This window comes from Benincasa hispida, chromosome 3, assembly GCF_027475165.1.
Source record: "Benincasa hispida cultivar pf3 chromosome 3, pf3_genome.v1.1, whole genome shotgun sequence".
In the NCBI taxonomy this organism is placed as follows: Eukaryota; Viridiplantae; Streptophyta; class Magnoliopsida; order Cucurbitales; family Cucurbitaceae; genus Benincasa; species Benincasa hispida.
In genome coordinates this window covers 3083075-3098894 of record NC_143480.1, presented here as the reverse complement: position 1 = coordinate 3098894, position 15820 = coordinate 3083075, and the positions used below count along the sequence as shown (strand labels likewise).

Here is a 15820-nt window from a genome sequence, read left to right as displayed (position 1 = left end):
CCATAAGGTTAAAAGGAATAATGTACTAAAAAAATTAAAGGAATAGAACAAAAAATGACAATTTCACAACGCAACGTGTCTTTCAAATTCTGATGGCTAGCTACCCCAAATTGATTTTTTTTTCTCCTTTTTGAGTTCCCCAAAATTGAATTATTCATATACTATATTATTATATTCTCATAAAATATATATATTAAAAAAAAACTGAATAATTCTTATCCATTCCAATCCATTTCTCTCAAAGTTACAAACCGCCCCTTCTGGCTAGCTACCCCAAATTGATTTTTTTTTCTCCTTTTTGAGTTCCCCAAAATTGAATTATTCATATACTATATTATTATATTCTCATAAAATATATATATTAAAAAAAAACTGAATAATTCTTATCCATTCCAATCCATTTCTCTCAAAGTTACAAACCGCCCCTTCTCCCACCCCCAACAAAAAAAAAAAAAAAAAATAAATAATAAAACAGAAAATATTTTTTAAAAAAAAGAGGGTGGAAGAAGAGAGTTCTGCAAATTTCAATCATCCACATCAACAGGGTATTGAAGATTCAGATTTTCCGACCCAATCCCTTTTTTTCTCCATTTCTCATCGGCGATTTTGTTCAAGCATCGATCTCACCGGGTATTTATGATTTTCTACTTGGATCATTTGACTGCATGCTTCAATCATTGAGAATAACAAAAATCTTCGATTTGATTACGTTTTCTTTCCCATTTTGTTTCTGGGTTGTTTCTTTTGAATTCTTCCAATCTTTAGCAATCCTGTTTATTTGGGTATAGATGTTGATTGAGCGTATTTTTCGAATTCTTCTCCAGATTATACAGGAACCCTCTTCCTGTTAGCGATTCATTATTATAGGAAACTTTTGAGCTTAGTTGTATTGTATCTGAATGTATCTACCACATTTAATGTTTGAATGTTGGGAGGATGTAATTTTCTGGGGCTTTTCTCATTTTGTAAATTATGTTTCCATTTCACCCGATGGAAGAGTCCCAAAGTTTTGCTTGTATTAGAGCTGAGGAAACTTTAGGGAGGAAATAATAGAAATTTCAAGTCAATTCTGGTTGCTAATTTTTCTCGTCATTGGAATGATCGCATCTGAGGTTTTGAAAAACTCTTCCAATTTCGTTTTCCTTGGACTGAGTCGCTTTTGGCATGTAATCCTCCAATTAAATTCAAATTATACTTTATTCTACCCTATCTTTTTTCCAATTACTAATATTATGTGTTCATTATCAGAAGAAACGTTACTGTAAATTTATATCTTTTTAGAATTGTGTGTATCTGTGTGTGTTTTTGTTGGGTTAAATTATTCAAGCGGCTTGTTGAACCATAGGATTTGTTGGATGATCGTCTATTACTGGCGGAGCAATGAATAATCGCACAATGGAACTTGGGAGGCCTGGCTCAGGTGGTATCCTTACTAAAATTCAAGAATCAAACTATATATGAACCGTTTAAACTATTTTCTACACATGCATAAATTTTATCTCTTGTGGCCTTGAAAATAATGTTAGGCCTTTTATTGTCTTGTGCAGGCAAAAGAAGATTAAGGGACCTATTGCTTCTAAAGGATAATCGCTTTTGTGCAGATTGTCGCGCTGCAGATCCTAAATGGGCGTAAGTTTTGTTCAATGGCTTGCCAAACTGAATGAAATGTTATACCCTGCTGGAGAACTAGGAATTATTAGCTAAGGATGTGAATGAAAGGACATAATGATTACATTGTAGGCAGATTATTGAATTGGATTTAGATATATTGTATCTTAGTTTCCTGTTCTGCTAAACAGGCCTTTTCTTTTAATCTCAATAACAGTAGGAGGATGTTCTTTTGCAGGTCAGCAAATATTGGAGTTTTTATATGCTTGAAATGTTGTGGTGTTCACAGAAGCCTTGGTACACATATATCAAAGGTGAAAAAAAAAATGGTTGTTGGTTCCACATTATGTGGAAAGGTTATCACCTGATATGCACCAGTCAACAATTATCGCATGAGAATAATTCTTTTCTCCCGCAATTTTTATTTCTCAATAAATTTCCAAGCATATTGAAGCTCCTCCATTGGGGAGGTGGGCTTGAATTTGACTTTCAAAATTTCTTTGGTTTTCACTTCCAACGAACAGGCTATCTGTTGTGTAAAATATAAACATGCTGTCTATAATTCCTTTGTTTCTTACTTCCATGTATATCTCTTGCAAGATATTTTTCAAGTTCTTAATTTTCATTTTCTATTAACATTACAACAGTGTACATATTTTTCTAACATGGTTATTTGATTTGGACCAGGTGTTATCAGTGACGTTAGATGAATGGAATGATGATGAAATTGATGCCATGATAGAAGTTGGAGGAAATTCTTCTGCAAATGCTATTTATGAAGCCTTTATCCCTGAGGGATATTCAAAACCTGGACCAGATGCCACCCATGAACAACGTTCAAAATTTATCCGGTTAGAAATGATTGAATCACGGTGAAATGTATACATGTTAAGGGACTCTTGTTTTATTCATCTTCTCTATAGCGATGCACTTGTTGACTTGACTTGCCTTTTTTCTATTAAAGTTTAAGAACGAATACTTATTACATTTGTTATTTGTTTCTGGTCTTTTGTGGTATTATTTTTTCTGGTCCTTTATAGTTCCTTAAATTATCAGCATATTATTTTTTTTGGATAAGAAACAATTTCATTGATGTTTCAGCATATTACTCATCAGCATATTACTTTGAGGCATTGAATTCAATAGGCAGGCAATAGTCAACTATGTTAATAATTTCAACAGAAACCATTCAACTAATGGTCACTGCAAATAATTTCACACTTTGTGTGGTTCCTTTATTTATTTATTATGATTTTTTTTATTACAGGTCCAAATATGAACTTCAAGAATTTCTGAAACCAAGCTTGAGAATTTTATCATCCAACTCTGCCAAAAGCAATATTCAAGCAAGCTTTTCTGCAAAGATCATGAATAGTTTTCGTTCAAATTCTTCACAAAAATCAGTGAGCTCTTGCTATACCTTTTCGTTATTAGTTTTCCTTCAATTATATACCTTCATTAAGGAAAACAGCATCATCATAGGTCATTGTAATATTTCACACCTTTCTTCCTAAAATTAAGATTGGAGAAGAAATACCCCTTCATGCTTGGTTACCATATAAACATTTTTAGGGCATGTTTACTTTCTAATGTGGAAGTGTAAATTAGTTTTTGACTAATGGTAATGACTATCCAGCCTATAGTATAAGTTTCTTATTTTTTTATTTTAAAAATTTTATATTACTAAAACTCTGCTATCTCTGTAATTTAAAGCAATCACAGGAAGGTATGGTAGAATATATTGGATTATTGAAGGTCAAAGTGATTAAAGGAACAAACTTAGCTATCAGGGATATGATGTCGAGCGATCCTTATGTAGTCATGACTCTTGGACAACAGGTTAGTAGTTTTCTCACTAATTTTCCTTGTGAACATCTATTTGTACATTGTTGCCATAGATTTTGATCACGTTAATAAGTGATGATTGTGATATTCTATCACCTTGGTGTAGATGATAACATTATGCTGTTTTTTCTTTTAGACTGTCCAGACAAGTGTAGTCAGGAGCAACTTGAATCCTGTGTGGAATGAGGAACTGACGCTATCTGTACCTCAAGGTTTTGGAACCATAAAGTTGGTAAGTCTTTCTAAAGCTCTTTCTACATGGTCTCCCATAATCATTCTAATCTTAACATAATAACTGAAGTTTGTTTCCCATCGATTAGTTTAACTACCATCTGGAGTTCTATCTTCTATCTATATTCAGTATGCATGAACCATTTTGTATGAGATGGTAATATACCTGTCATCTTGTCCGGATGGCAAGTGTGCTCTTAGATACTTGTCGATATCAGATCTAGCACACATCGGTTAGTGGAAGTAGTACCCATCTCCCAATTCTGGAAAAAGGGCATATTGATATTTGGTTGAAAATTACCTGTTCCTCGAGTTATTTTATCTGCAACACACAATATAGGACATTCTCTGTTCAAATTTTAAGCCTAAAAAGCTGCCCCTTGCACTTAGTAATTTGGGATAACTGACATCTTATACGCCGGCCATTAGTATAGTAGCAAGACTGCCTATTCTATTGGTACTAACGTATCTTTCTTGCTATTGAAATCACGGTTTATGTGAATGGTACATATACATCTTGCTAATATGTATAACGTTATGTTAATTGCACAAGAGAATGCTAGAGGGAAATTTTAGTAATCTTCAAAGTTCAACAATCTCTTTACCTGGGTTTTCCTCTGCGGAAACCATGATCGCCATATGACCTGAAAGGTCATTTTCCTTTTATTTTCTGATGCATTACTGTGGTCCATGATGATCATATGACCTGAAAGATCATTTTCCTTTTATTGTCTGATGCATTACTGTGGTCTCCGGTGAAGTTCATTGCTCTCGGTTTGGCTATTATCTTTGATCTCTTATTACCAACAATTAGACTCGTTCTTTTTTTCTTTTTTCTGTTTTTTTTTCCTGGATACTTTCTGTTGTTTTGTCAGCTTCTCTTGTCCAAGCTCCTTTCGTGATGGCCTCTCTCCCTCTCTCCACTTCTCTTTTTTTTATTGCCCACTTGTACTCTTTAGTCAAATTGACAAATCGTAGCTTGCTGATTTATTAGAATTAATGTGGCATCTCCTCTAATTATGATGCACATGACAAATTAATCCATCACATTTCACATATCATATGTGTCTGCAATGCAAACACATCAATGGGGGTGACACAACTCTACTTTGTCAAAATCTACTGTAATTGTTATTGACATTACTCTACTTGTCACCAAATTGCAGCAAGTATATGATTACGACACATTTTCAGCAGACGACATAATGGGAGAAGCAGAGATTGATCTCCAGCCCTTGATAACATCCGCGATGGCATTTGGAGATGCTGGAATGTTTTCAAACATGCAAATTGGAAAATGGCTGAAATCGCACGATAATGCTCTCATAACCGATAGCACCGTTAATATTGTTGATGGGAAGGTGAAGCAAGAGATAGCTCTCAAGCTTCAAAATGTGGAATCAGGAGAACTAGATCTAGAGCTAGAATGGATGGCTCTTGAACAATAGGTACATATAAATCCCTCCCAATTTTATTAAAATACGAGTGGTTAGTTATTTGGTATAGTCATTGGTATTGTGTATTTTTTTTCCTTTCTTTTATTTGTTTTTCTTCTCTATATTGGGCCGAAATTTTTGCCTATCCATACTTTGTGGTCAGTTGTTGTAATGCTTTCTGTTCTCAAAATCTGATCACTACTTTCACTTGGTTTGTCCTTGTTCTAACCTAAGTATTCACTACAACCCCATGAAATATGATGGTTTGAAAACCATTGGAGTTGAAACTCAACTTAAACCTCTGCATTTCAATTCTCAGTGTTCTTGTTTACGTTATGAGCTCTTTGATTTTCATGTTTTTGAAATTTGACTTCAATTTCACGTGTTTCTAATGATGTATAAAGATCATTACTAAATGAAAAACAAAATAGTTATCAATTGACTCAATTTTTTTTACTCGAAATTAAGTAACCATCATACTTAATAGAGCAAATTGCAAAAACCACCCTTGAAGTATGATAACGATTGTAATAACACTCTCAAACTTTGAAGTATAAAAATTGAGTTTTCAAACTTATATAAATTTTAAAATTTGATCCTTAAACTTATAATGGTTATAGAAATTATATTTCATAGGATAAAAATTGAACTCTCAAACTTTTATACAATCGTTACAATTTGCACCATGAAGTAAGTTTTAGAATCCAATTTTAAAACTGTGCATTAGTTTAAGGACTTAATTTTTATGATTTAAAGTTTGAAGGTACAATTAGAATTATCACCCTACTTTTAAGAGTGGCTTTTATAATTTATCTTAATAAAATATTGTTAACTAGCATTCATCACGATCACTGCTAAATCAATGTCCATCTGTCCCCAAAAGCTTCAACCTTCAGTTTATCATTCATTCTTTTGAGAAGGGAGAGTAATATATAACGAAATATAATAAAACTTCAAAATGATTCCATCAATAATCAGGTATAGTGTCTCTAATTATTTCAATTTCAAATCTTATAAGATTTGTTTGAAATACTGTTTAATATCTCCAGTCCCCACACGTTAACATAATTACATGTAAAATGTAGTAGAGAATATTATTTTCTTATGAGAGTAGAGATTCCCAACAAAAGAATTAATGACAATAAAATTATCTAATTTTTGATAATGAATATGACTTCTCATACAAAGTAAGAAAAAAATTAGAACCGGAGTTAAATTCTTTTTTTTAAAATATGTGATATTATTGTAAAGTAGAGGTGCCATAATTGTGATTATCATATTTATTTGTGATTATTATTTGTAGATAACGGCAATGATCTTTGATTTTTGACCTTATAAATGTAGAATAATGTAGAACCCACTAATAAAGTCACACCTGTAATTCCACAAGCCGCCGTCGCTACCAATAATGCATTTCTTACTCGTTTATCTCCACCGTCACGGTGGGTCCACCATCCCGGCGACTCGCTCGAATTCATCGTCTTCGGCAACGGCAATTCCACTTCCGGTGTGGGCGATGATATTCCTCCGAAAAACGATCGCATCTCCGGCGAAGATTTGTCTCCAGCCGGCGGAGGGCTCTGAAACTCCAATCCGTGCTCCGACGGCCGTATCTCCAGCGCTGCCGCGATCGCGACGATCAATGGCAAGAACGCGACGATCGCTGCCACTGATTTGATCGGAATCATGGTCGCTGATTCCTTAAGGGTGAAGCGAAGACTGGGGGTGGATTTGGTTGGCTATGGCTAGTGGTTGGATTATAAGGGGGAAAGGAAAAATAAAATTATGAAATAGGGAATTGATTGAAGAATGGGGAAAGAGTGATTGAGAGTTGTTAAAGGACAATGATGGGATGAAGATTGGGATTTGGCGTAGAGGGGAAGCATACCAAAGCGCTTTAAAATCTTTTTTCGTCTGTTTGGTAGTTTGGAAAAAAAAGGTTTGTGCAAAATGCCATAAGCTCAAGCATCGCATTTCTATGAGCCAAATAGAAACAACATTTTCCGGACGACCCATTTACAAAAGTCTTCATAATTAGTGATCCATCTCCATAGAATGATCACGATCGTATGAAATCTATCTAGTCTATAATTTTATTATTTTTTCATATAATTACCAAATAAAAACCAAAAGGTTGATTTTGTTTTATTTTGGTCTAAAATATATAGTTTTGATGTCTACTCTTTCAATAAATCTTAAAATTAATTCATTTAATTAGTTTATTATTGACATTTTTCAAAGAAATTGATCTCTATTAGCGGAAATGTATTCGTATTATCTTTTATCTTTTTATTGCATGAAAAGTATTACTATTATGTCACTAGGTTTGATAAAATTTGATTTTGGAACAAATTTAAGATTTATTAAATTGTTGGACTATAAATAGACAATTGAAAATATAGACTATCACTACAATAGAATGAAACTCAAATAACATAGACCAAAATGATGTTTTGAAAAATAATTCTACACAAATATTAATTATTTAACTTTTATATACAAAATTGGTAAATTCACCTACAATTTACCAATTTCAATATACAAAATTAGTAAATTGTACACACATATCTAACTTCCTGCTATTAATTATCCTCCATATCAAAACACAGACATTATTTATCTTAGACATTTAAAATCCAGATATTCAAATCCCAGATATTTAATATTTATACTCGTAAAATAATGTCTACGATCCAAACGGATCTAAGTGTCTGATTTTTAAAGTTTTTCATAAATTAACATAAATAATGTTATTTTATTTACATCATAATAATATAGTATAATTCTTTTAACAAATTATAGAAGATAGAATCATAGAATATAAAATAAATAATCCACGATTATTCCAAAATTATCTATTTCACTCGACAAGATTTGTAGCTTTGTACCAACTCTAATAATGATTTGAAAATTTGATCCATTGACTCGAATATAAAAATAATTGAGACGTTGATTAGAAATTTATTTCTGAAGTCGTCTTTATTTAAAAAAAAAAATTAAAAACTAAGATGTTAGTTTTTTTTTTTTTAAATTTTAATCTGTATTTAAGTTAACTTCTAGACGATTTTCAAATAAAAAAAAAACAATCAATTTATTTAAAAATATAGAAAAATTTCACTATTTTAAATAATTACTCTTTAATTTTTTCTTAAGAAAAAAAATTGAAAAAATATTCGGTGCCCCAAGAAAACAAAACAAAATTTTAAATTATTATTTAGTTTGTGGAGTTTTATATGCATCTTTTTTCCCCCCTAAACTTGCAAATAGTTTTTTAAAATTCTTTAATATTAAAATATTTTGTGTTGTCATTCAACTTCAACTTGTTGACATGTATCAATATGATTTATTGCATGTGGGTTTCAAAACTTTTTTTTTAATCTAATTAGCATGAAAATTAAAATATAATTTAAATTGAAATATAATTATCATTCAGTTTCTTACGCTTTGTTTAGTATCTGTTTTTTTTTTTTTTAAATTAAGTCTATTTCATTCTTACATCTTTGTAAGTACAATGATTAAATTTTTAGTCAAATTTTAAAAACAAAAATAATCTTTTGAAGGCTACTTTTTTTAGTTCTCAAAATTTGGCTTGGTTTTTTAAACCATTAATGAAAACTAGATAACATGGCTACGGTTCCCTATCAATTCCATGTAAAGAAATTTGGAGGTAGAAAAAGTGTTTATAGACTTAATTTTAAAAAATAAAAACTAAAAATAAAATGGTTACCAAACAACGTCTCAATTTTCAAGTTTGTTTTTATTTAGTCGATAATGTTCAAACATATGCCTAATAAATCTCCTAAACGTTTAATTTTGTATATAATAATTCTTCGAAATTTCAATTTTGTATATCATATGTCACTGACAAATTTAAGTTTTTTCACAAACTAACTCATCTATTAGATATACATTTTCATTTTACGTTTAATAGAATGTTAGATTGTCAATTGTATATTTAATAGGGATAATTTTAAGAGTTTAAATTATTAAATACTAAATTTATAATTTTAAAAGTTTATAGAAAGAAAATGATCACAAACTTAAAAGTTGGGACACTAAATAATTGATTTAACCCATATTTAATTATTACAAAATCAAATATTTTTGTTCCATTATCGTGCCATGTGCTTGTTGTTTTCTCCAACTTTGCAACTATGTATAATAAATATACAACATCGAATCTTGAGGAGGATTGAGCATCATGAAGCTTTAATAGGAATTGACCATTTTTCTTCATAAATCACCATGCCCTTTATTTGTTATATTAAAAAAAGGTTTGAGAAGTGTTTAGAAAGTGGAAGTAAATTGTATAATATAGGTATTCAAAACGTCACGTTATTATAATATTGGAGACAGTCTTCTAAATTTTAATTTCTATATGTAGTTTAGGTTCTGATTATAAATTTATATGATAATTACCTACTCTTAGAGTAGAGAGGGGATGGTATTTGGATTATTGTATTGATATTATGGATTTTTTTTTCATTACTATCGTTAATTTGTGTATTTTGTTTTTGTTGAGATGACTTGAATTTGTTTGTTGGTGTTTCGAACAATTAAATATGGAGTCTCGTATATTTAATTTTTGTAGTTATTTACGATTATGACTCTAGGGTTTAGAGTAGTGTGCATATAAATTTTCTAATCCTAGAGGCGTCGTTGGTGTATTTAGAAAACATTATCTCTAACAATACTGTTCTCTATTTGCCCCGTGGACGTAACTAACACACCGTTGGTGAACCACATATATCTCTGTGTTGATTCTTTTTACGTTTTTATATTCTTTAGTTGTCGGTTTCGTAACAATTTTAATTTGGATGGTATATTTTTGGAAGTTTGAATTCATTTTTTGTTAAGTGAAATAGGAAATATCATTTTATTATCATGCAAATTGTTGGTGTGGGACATTCACACGCATTTGTCGTCATTGCAGGTCTCTCATTGACTTGAGAGCGAGCCCACTTCTTTTGGTCTTGTCTCACTTTTCGAGTCAACATGCATGAAAGTTCCTCACATCAATGTGGTATCGAGCCTATAATATTCTTGTGACTAAGTTAGTACATAAAGTCTATAGTTTAACTAATTAAGCACACAAAAGTAAGGTTAAAACTCTTCTTGGAATATTACTTACTCTTTTTTCCCATCTTTATTGGATCTTTTTCAAGTCTTTTCGCTTGGATTCAGCTCGTCTACTTGCATCCTCATGACGTTTTCGCTCAAAGGATTTTTTCTAATTATTCTATTCAAGACATTTATTTAAATTGGAATGGTTTCAATTTCCCTATTTGGTTTGAGGGCCTAAAAAATGGAGCTCGTCATGTACTAGTTTTCCTTGAAGATAGTTAAAAGATGCTGATTTTTCAGAGTTTGTTCAGATTTTTTTCATGCTTTTATGGGCATTTAGTGGAGCTTCATCTTGAATTTCGAAATTGGAGTTTTGGTTTCATCTGGAAGATTATAAGTTATATTGCTATTCAAGTACTTGACAGTTGCGGAAGCCATAGCTAAAGAAATTTTCTAAGTTGTTTTCTCGTAGGCAAGTTGGAAGATCTTGTTATCACTCTTTCATCTTCATTGGGAATTCAAAGACTCCTCCAAATAATTTTTTTTGAGCAATAGTTGGTACTCAAATGAAGCCTCATTTCTGTTTGCTTTGGTTTATGGTTGTCAAAGTTAGGATTGGTGTCCTAATTCTCCCGGAGTCTCGTTGTTTGTAAAGATACATATTGTTTGATGAATAAAATAATCGTTATTTCATTCTGGTATTTACTCATATCCAATAAACAAAGTTCATTGGTTATCTTATGTGAACTTAAGCATATATATGTGATATACAAGTGGATCATGTCTTAAGTGATAACCTAAATAGGTCTGTAGTATAAGGATTAAGGTAGGATACCTGATCCTGGTGACATTATGGATATGGCTCACTTTGTAGAGGTTTGCAAGTGTTGTAAACTACTATAGATGGTAGATCCTAACCATTCATGTGGAGACGTGTGCGCGGGGGTGTCCTATACAAAGAGTTTGTATAAGACCGGACCACGAGATGACTAGACTCTGTATATAACGCCGTTGATACTAGAGACTTACATCTCACCTAAACGACCATAGGCGACACGACCTCAATCCTGAGTATTTTGAGAACTCCTGCCTTTGAGGGCGGTCATTTGATTAATATGGGTGAGAGTGGCCAAATTGCCAACTCAACATGCCTACCTTTTTTGGGACTTGTCTAATCTGGGAGCTGGGAACTCAATCCACAAGATGGAATTCACTCCTTTTCCGAAGCAGGAATAAGTAGAGAGATTACTCCCTTAAGGGCTGATTCTGGGGCTTGAACATAGTGGCCACAATTTCTCTTTGGAAGAGAGGACTCAGTCATAGTAGGACTATGACTTATGTTCATTAGAGGAATCAGTGGTACTTAAGGAGTTAGATGTAACTATAAAAGCATAACGGTTATTGGCAGAGCTATACTTACGAGCGATTTGTGAAGGGTTGTCGCACTTCTGATTGGTTAAGATGGACACATAATATATCTGTGGTAAGGAGAGTTCAGCTGTTGGTCTTTAGTGGAGTGTCTGGCAGTTAACGGATGGTGGATCCCGTGACTAAAGAGTTTAGTCAATTATTCACGTATTGTTGAAGTTTCGAGCTACAGGTCCATAAGGTCTCCCTGGTACCTCGATGGATTCAGTTGAGGACCAGTTCTTGGTGTTGATTTGAAATGTTCAAATTAACAAGAGGTAATTCGATTATATATGATATGATCGATATGGCGTATGAGATACATCTAGTGGAGGATTAATGTAAATGAGATTTACATTAAGTACCATGGAATAGGAAAAGGACTATGGTTTATATGTTTCATGAGATGAAATATTAAAACTAGGTTATAAATATATTATGGTAAGTTGGTTATCATTTATATTTATTATAATATTAATTGTTGGATAATTAATTTTTTTCTCTAACAACCAATTGAGTGAGAGGTTATTGGTGGTTTCATGGTAACTGTGATAAAAGGAAAATTGTTTTCCTGATCTTAGTAAGTTTTGGCAATTTTTTTTTTAGATTTCTCTCCCAGAAAGAGAATCTCACGAAAGTTGTCAAGTAAATACGATTTACTAAGTGACAGCTTGACTAAGGTAAACAATCGTGTAGTGTTTTGTAAGCAACAAATACGGAACTAAGAGATGAGCTAAACGATCATTTAGCTTTTGCTAAACGTTCGCTTAGCTTTTGCTAAACGATTAGGCATCGACCTATATGATAGGTTTCAACCATCTCCCACTTGCTCAATCATTTACACGATTGTTAAATCCTCCATCTTCTGCCTTAAACCAAGTCCACACAGAGCCTACCCTCTGGATTCTCATACCGAGAATACCAAGGTAGCCTTCTTGGTGGTGTCATATTCAACTCGACACCGTCGAGGTTCTGTGGAGGCCATTTGTGCTGTTGGGGAGTTCGTGACCGAGGCGATTGCTAAGTTCGAGTGCGTGGTGTTCGTGTTGTGTAGCAGTTGTATTGTTCGAGCGTTCGAGGTTGCTGTGTTAGAGCGTTCGTGATCAGGGAGCGTGGAGACGAGTCTACAAATGTGTGTAGAGATTTCTCTTCTTGATCATTTTAGTTTCATGCTATAATTTTTGTATTGAATGCATAACCGTATATTTTGTTTATGACTGTAATTGTAATGTTCATACTGAAGGAACTCTTATTCAAGAATACTTATGAGCGGAAGTGGATCTTTCTAATTCATTGTGATAGAATTACCACATATACATTCAAAACATACTAATATGCATTCATAATGCTAAAGAGATCAAAAGATCATACCAGATGAAAATTTCTTCTTCACAGTGAGTCTAAAACCCAATCGTCTACCTTGAACAATCACCACTCGGACAGAAGGAAACAGAGATGACACCACCATTTAGAGCCCTCAGTATTCTTGGAGTGAGAATTCAAAGTGTGGGATTTGTTCAGATTTGGTAGAGGGAAAGAGGAAGAGAGACCGTACATAATGATCAAGCAAGTGGGAAATGGGGTCTTCTATTGCATAGACAAGATGCTTGATCGTTTAAGTGAAGTATACGATTGTGTAGGAAAAAGTAAGTGATCATCTAAACGATCGTGTAGGAAAGGGTAAGTGATCGTCTAAACGATCGTTTAGTAGATATCGGGAGCTAAACGACCACTTAGGAAAAGGTAAACTATCGTTTAGTTAATAACGCGCGAAGGTGTAATTGGTAAACGATCGCTTAGCAATATCGTATATGTAAGCGATCGTGTAGGCACTATCGTATAGGCACTGATTTTCCAATCGATGACACTCTCTTTAACATACTATCGTATAGGCACTGATTTTCCAATCGATGACACTCTCTTTAACATAATGTCCACGTCTCCATGCTTAACACATCGTCAGCTATTTATGCATCTCAAAGTGATCTTTCAATGCACTCATCCATTATTTATGCATCTCAAAGTGATCTTTCAATACACTCATCCATTATTTAGATTAGAAGAGACACCATCCCATTTCCTTTATAACCGTCCGATGAATGTGATCTCATCATATTCATAACATATAAATTAATATCATATATTAATTATTATATTTTCCTCTACTAGATATAAATCATATTTATATCCAATTTTCTCCAAATTAATGTATCGCATACATAAAGTTAATTATATCATATTTAATTAACTCGTTCAATTATATCATATATAATCGAACTCCCTCTTGTCAATTGAACATCTCAAACTGACCCAAAAACTGACTCTCAACTTATATCCAAGCTACCAAGGGGACCTTATGGATGCTCGAAGCTCCAACGATACGTGAATAGCTAACTAAACTCTTTAGTCACGATATCCACCATCTGTTATATGCCAAACATTCTACTAAAGACCGACAGTTAAACTTTTCTTGCCATAGATATATTTCTATGTCCATTGGATATAAACAATCATCAGTATAATGACCCTTCACAGATGCTCGTAATTATAGCAGGCCAATTTACCGTTTTCCCCCTGTAATTACATATTCCTTCTTAAGTACCACTGATCCCTCTGATGAACAATACAACATAGTCCTACTATATGTGAACACCTCTCGGGCCATAAGAAGATGTGTGGCGCCACATCGTTCAAGCCTCGGGATCAGCCCTTAAGAGAGTAATATATCTACTTACCCTTACTTTGGGAAAGGAGTGAACTCTATCTTGTGAAGTTGAGTTCCCAGCTCCCAAATCAGACGAATCCCCAAAATGATAGGTTTGAGTCGGCACTTTGGCCACTCGCACCCTGCAAATCAAAGGACCGCCCTCAATGGCAAGAGTTCCCAACTCAGGATTGAGCTCATGTTACCTATGGTCATCCTAGTGAAGTGAAGTCTCAGTCATGAACGGAGTTATATGACAAGACATTAACACTTCGAGGTCAGGTCTTATATAAACTCTTTATATAGGATGCCCCCGCATGTCCACTATACGAATGATCAAGATCAGACCATCTTTGACAAGTCACAACATTTGTAACAATTCCACAAAGTGGGGTGTGTCCGTAGTGTTGCCAGGATAAGGTTTTTCTCCTATATCCATATAATATAGACTATTTTGGTTGTCACTTAAGACATGATCCACTTGTATGTCACTACATACATGCTTAAGTTACATGAAGACAACTAGGGATATTAAGTTTATTGGTTTGTGTAAAATAAAAAACATCTAAATGTGTAAAGTCAAAAATTGAAGTAAATATTATATATATTATACATCACAAGTGTTCGTGTAAAGTTGTTTACAAAATGTAGGACACGAGACTTTAGGGCACAAACTTCAACAATCTCCCACTCACTTGTCTTAAAGCGAAGTGGGGAGTACAAGTAAACAGGTACAAAACAATAAACTAGGGCATAAAAACCCAGTACAAAAAAATCTCCCACTTGCCCTAGTTCAACCGCGGGTGGTCCTGTAGACCCATGCTCTGAAGGTGACCCTCAAGCACTGTAGCCAGAGCCTTCGTAAATGGATTAACAACGTTTTTCTCCGAGGCGATCTTCGTGACAATCACGTTTCCTTAATGCACTATCTCGTGGATTAGATGATACTTCCGCTCTATGTGTCTATCGCGCCTATGACTCTTGGGCTCCTTGAAGTTTGCCACAGCACCACTATTGTCATAATAGAGGGTGATGGGCCTAGACTATTTGGAACAACTTCCAACTCTGCCAAGAACGTTTTGAGCCAGACGGCCTCTTTAGCAACTTCACAAGCTGTTACGTACTCGGCCTCCATCGTGGAGTCGGCGATGCACTCTTGCTTAGTGCTTCGCCATACTACAGCTCCTCCATTAAGAGTAAATACTGACCCTAAAGTGGACTTTCAAGAGTCCTTATCAGTCTGAAAGTCAGAGTCCGTGTATCCAGTAAGGATCAAATCTCGAGACCCATACACGAGCATGTAGTCCTTTGTTCTCCGAAGATACTTGAGGATGTTCTTAACTACGGTCCAGTGACCCTAGCCTGGGTTAAACTGATACCTACTGACTATTCCCACAGTATAGTAGATGTCTGACCTAGTGCAGAGCATCGCATAAATTAAACTGCCAACGACAGATGCATATAGGACCCGTCTCATATCCTCAATCTCTTGAGGCGTCTTAGGACACATGTCCTTAGACAAAGT

At 33.8% G+C, this 15820-nt stretch overlaps 2 protein-coding genes across 2 annotated transcripts; one reads left to right on the top strand and one right to left on the bottom strand.

The window, feature by feature from the left end:
- Positions 1 to 267: 267 nt before the first annotated feature.
- On the top strand, positions 268 to 5412 carry LOC150036963 (ADP-ribosylation factor GTPase-activating protein AGD12-like). The gene is made up of 9 exons (XM_090311476.1): positions 268 to 630; positions 1346 to 1420; positions 1548 to 1629; positions 1847 to 1922; positions 2296 to 2459; positions 2876 to 3011; positions 3322 to 3447; positions 3590 to 3685; positions 4851 to 5412. The coding sequence occupies exons 2-9, from the start codon at positions 1381 to 1383 to the stop codon at positions 5130 to 5132; spliced, it is 1002 nt and encodes a 333-aa protein (XP_090167602.1). The 5' UTR covers positions 268 to 630; positions 1346 to 1380; the 3' UTR covers positions 5133 to 5412.
- LOC150036962 (uncharacterized) lies at positions 3752 to 7065 on the bottom strand. The gene is made up of 2 exons (XM_090311477.1): positions 6496 to 7065; positions 3752 to 4006 (listed from the first exon to the last, which is right to left on the bottom strand). The coding sequence occupies exons 1-2, from the start codon at positions 6806 to 6808 to the stop codon at positions 3882 to 3884; spliced, it is 438 nt and encodes a 145-aa protein (XP_090167603.1). The 5' UTR covers positions 6809 to 7065; the 3' UTR covers positions 3752 to 3881.
- Between the last annotated feature and the right edge of the window lie 8755 nt (positions 7066 to 15820).

Coding starts and splice junctions, on each gene's coding strand:
- LOC150036963 (XM_090311476.1), top strand. CDS start 1,381: ATGAATAATCGCACAATGGAACTTGGGAGGCCTGGCTCAG. Junction 1,630..1,846: donor GCTGCAGATCCTAAATGGGC/GTAAGTTTTGTT, acceptor GTTCTTTTGCAG/GTCAGCAAATATTGGAGTTT. Junction 3,686..4,850: donor GTTTTGGAACCATAAAGTTG/GTAAGTCTTTCT, acceptor ACCAAATTGCAG/CAAGTATATGATTACGACAC.
- LOC150036962 (XM_090311477.1), bottom strand. CDS start 6,808: ATGATTCCGATCAAATCAGTGGCAGCGATCGTCGCGTTCTTGCCATTG. Junction 4,007..6,495: donor GGCGGCTTGTGGAATTACAG/GTGTGACTTTAT, acceptor TGTGTGTTGCAG/ATAAAATAACTCGAGGAACA.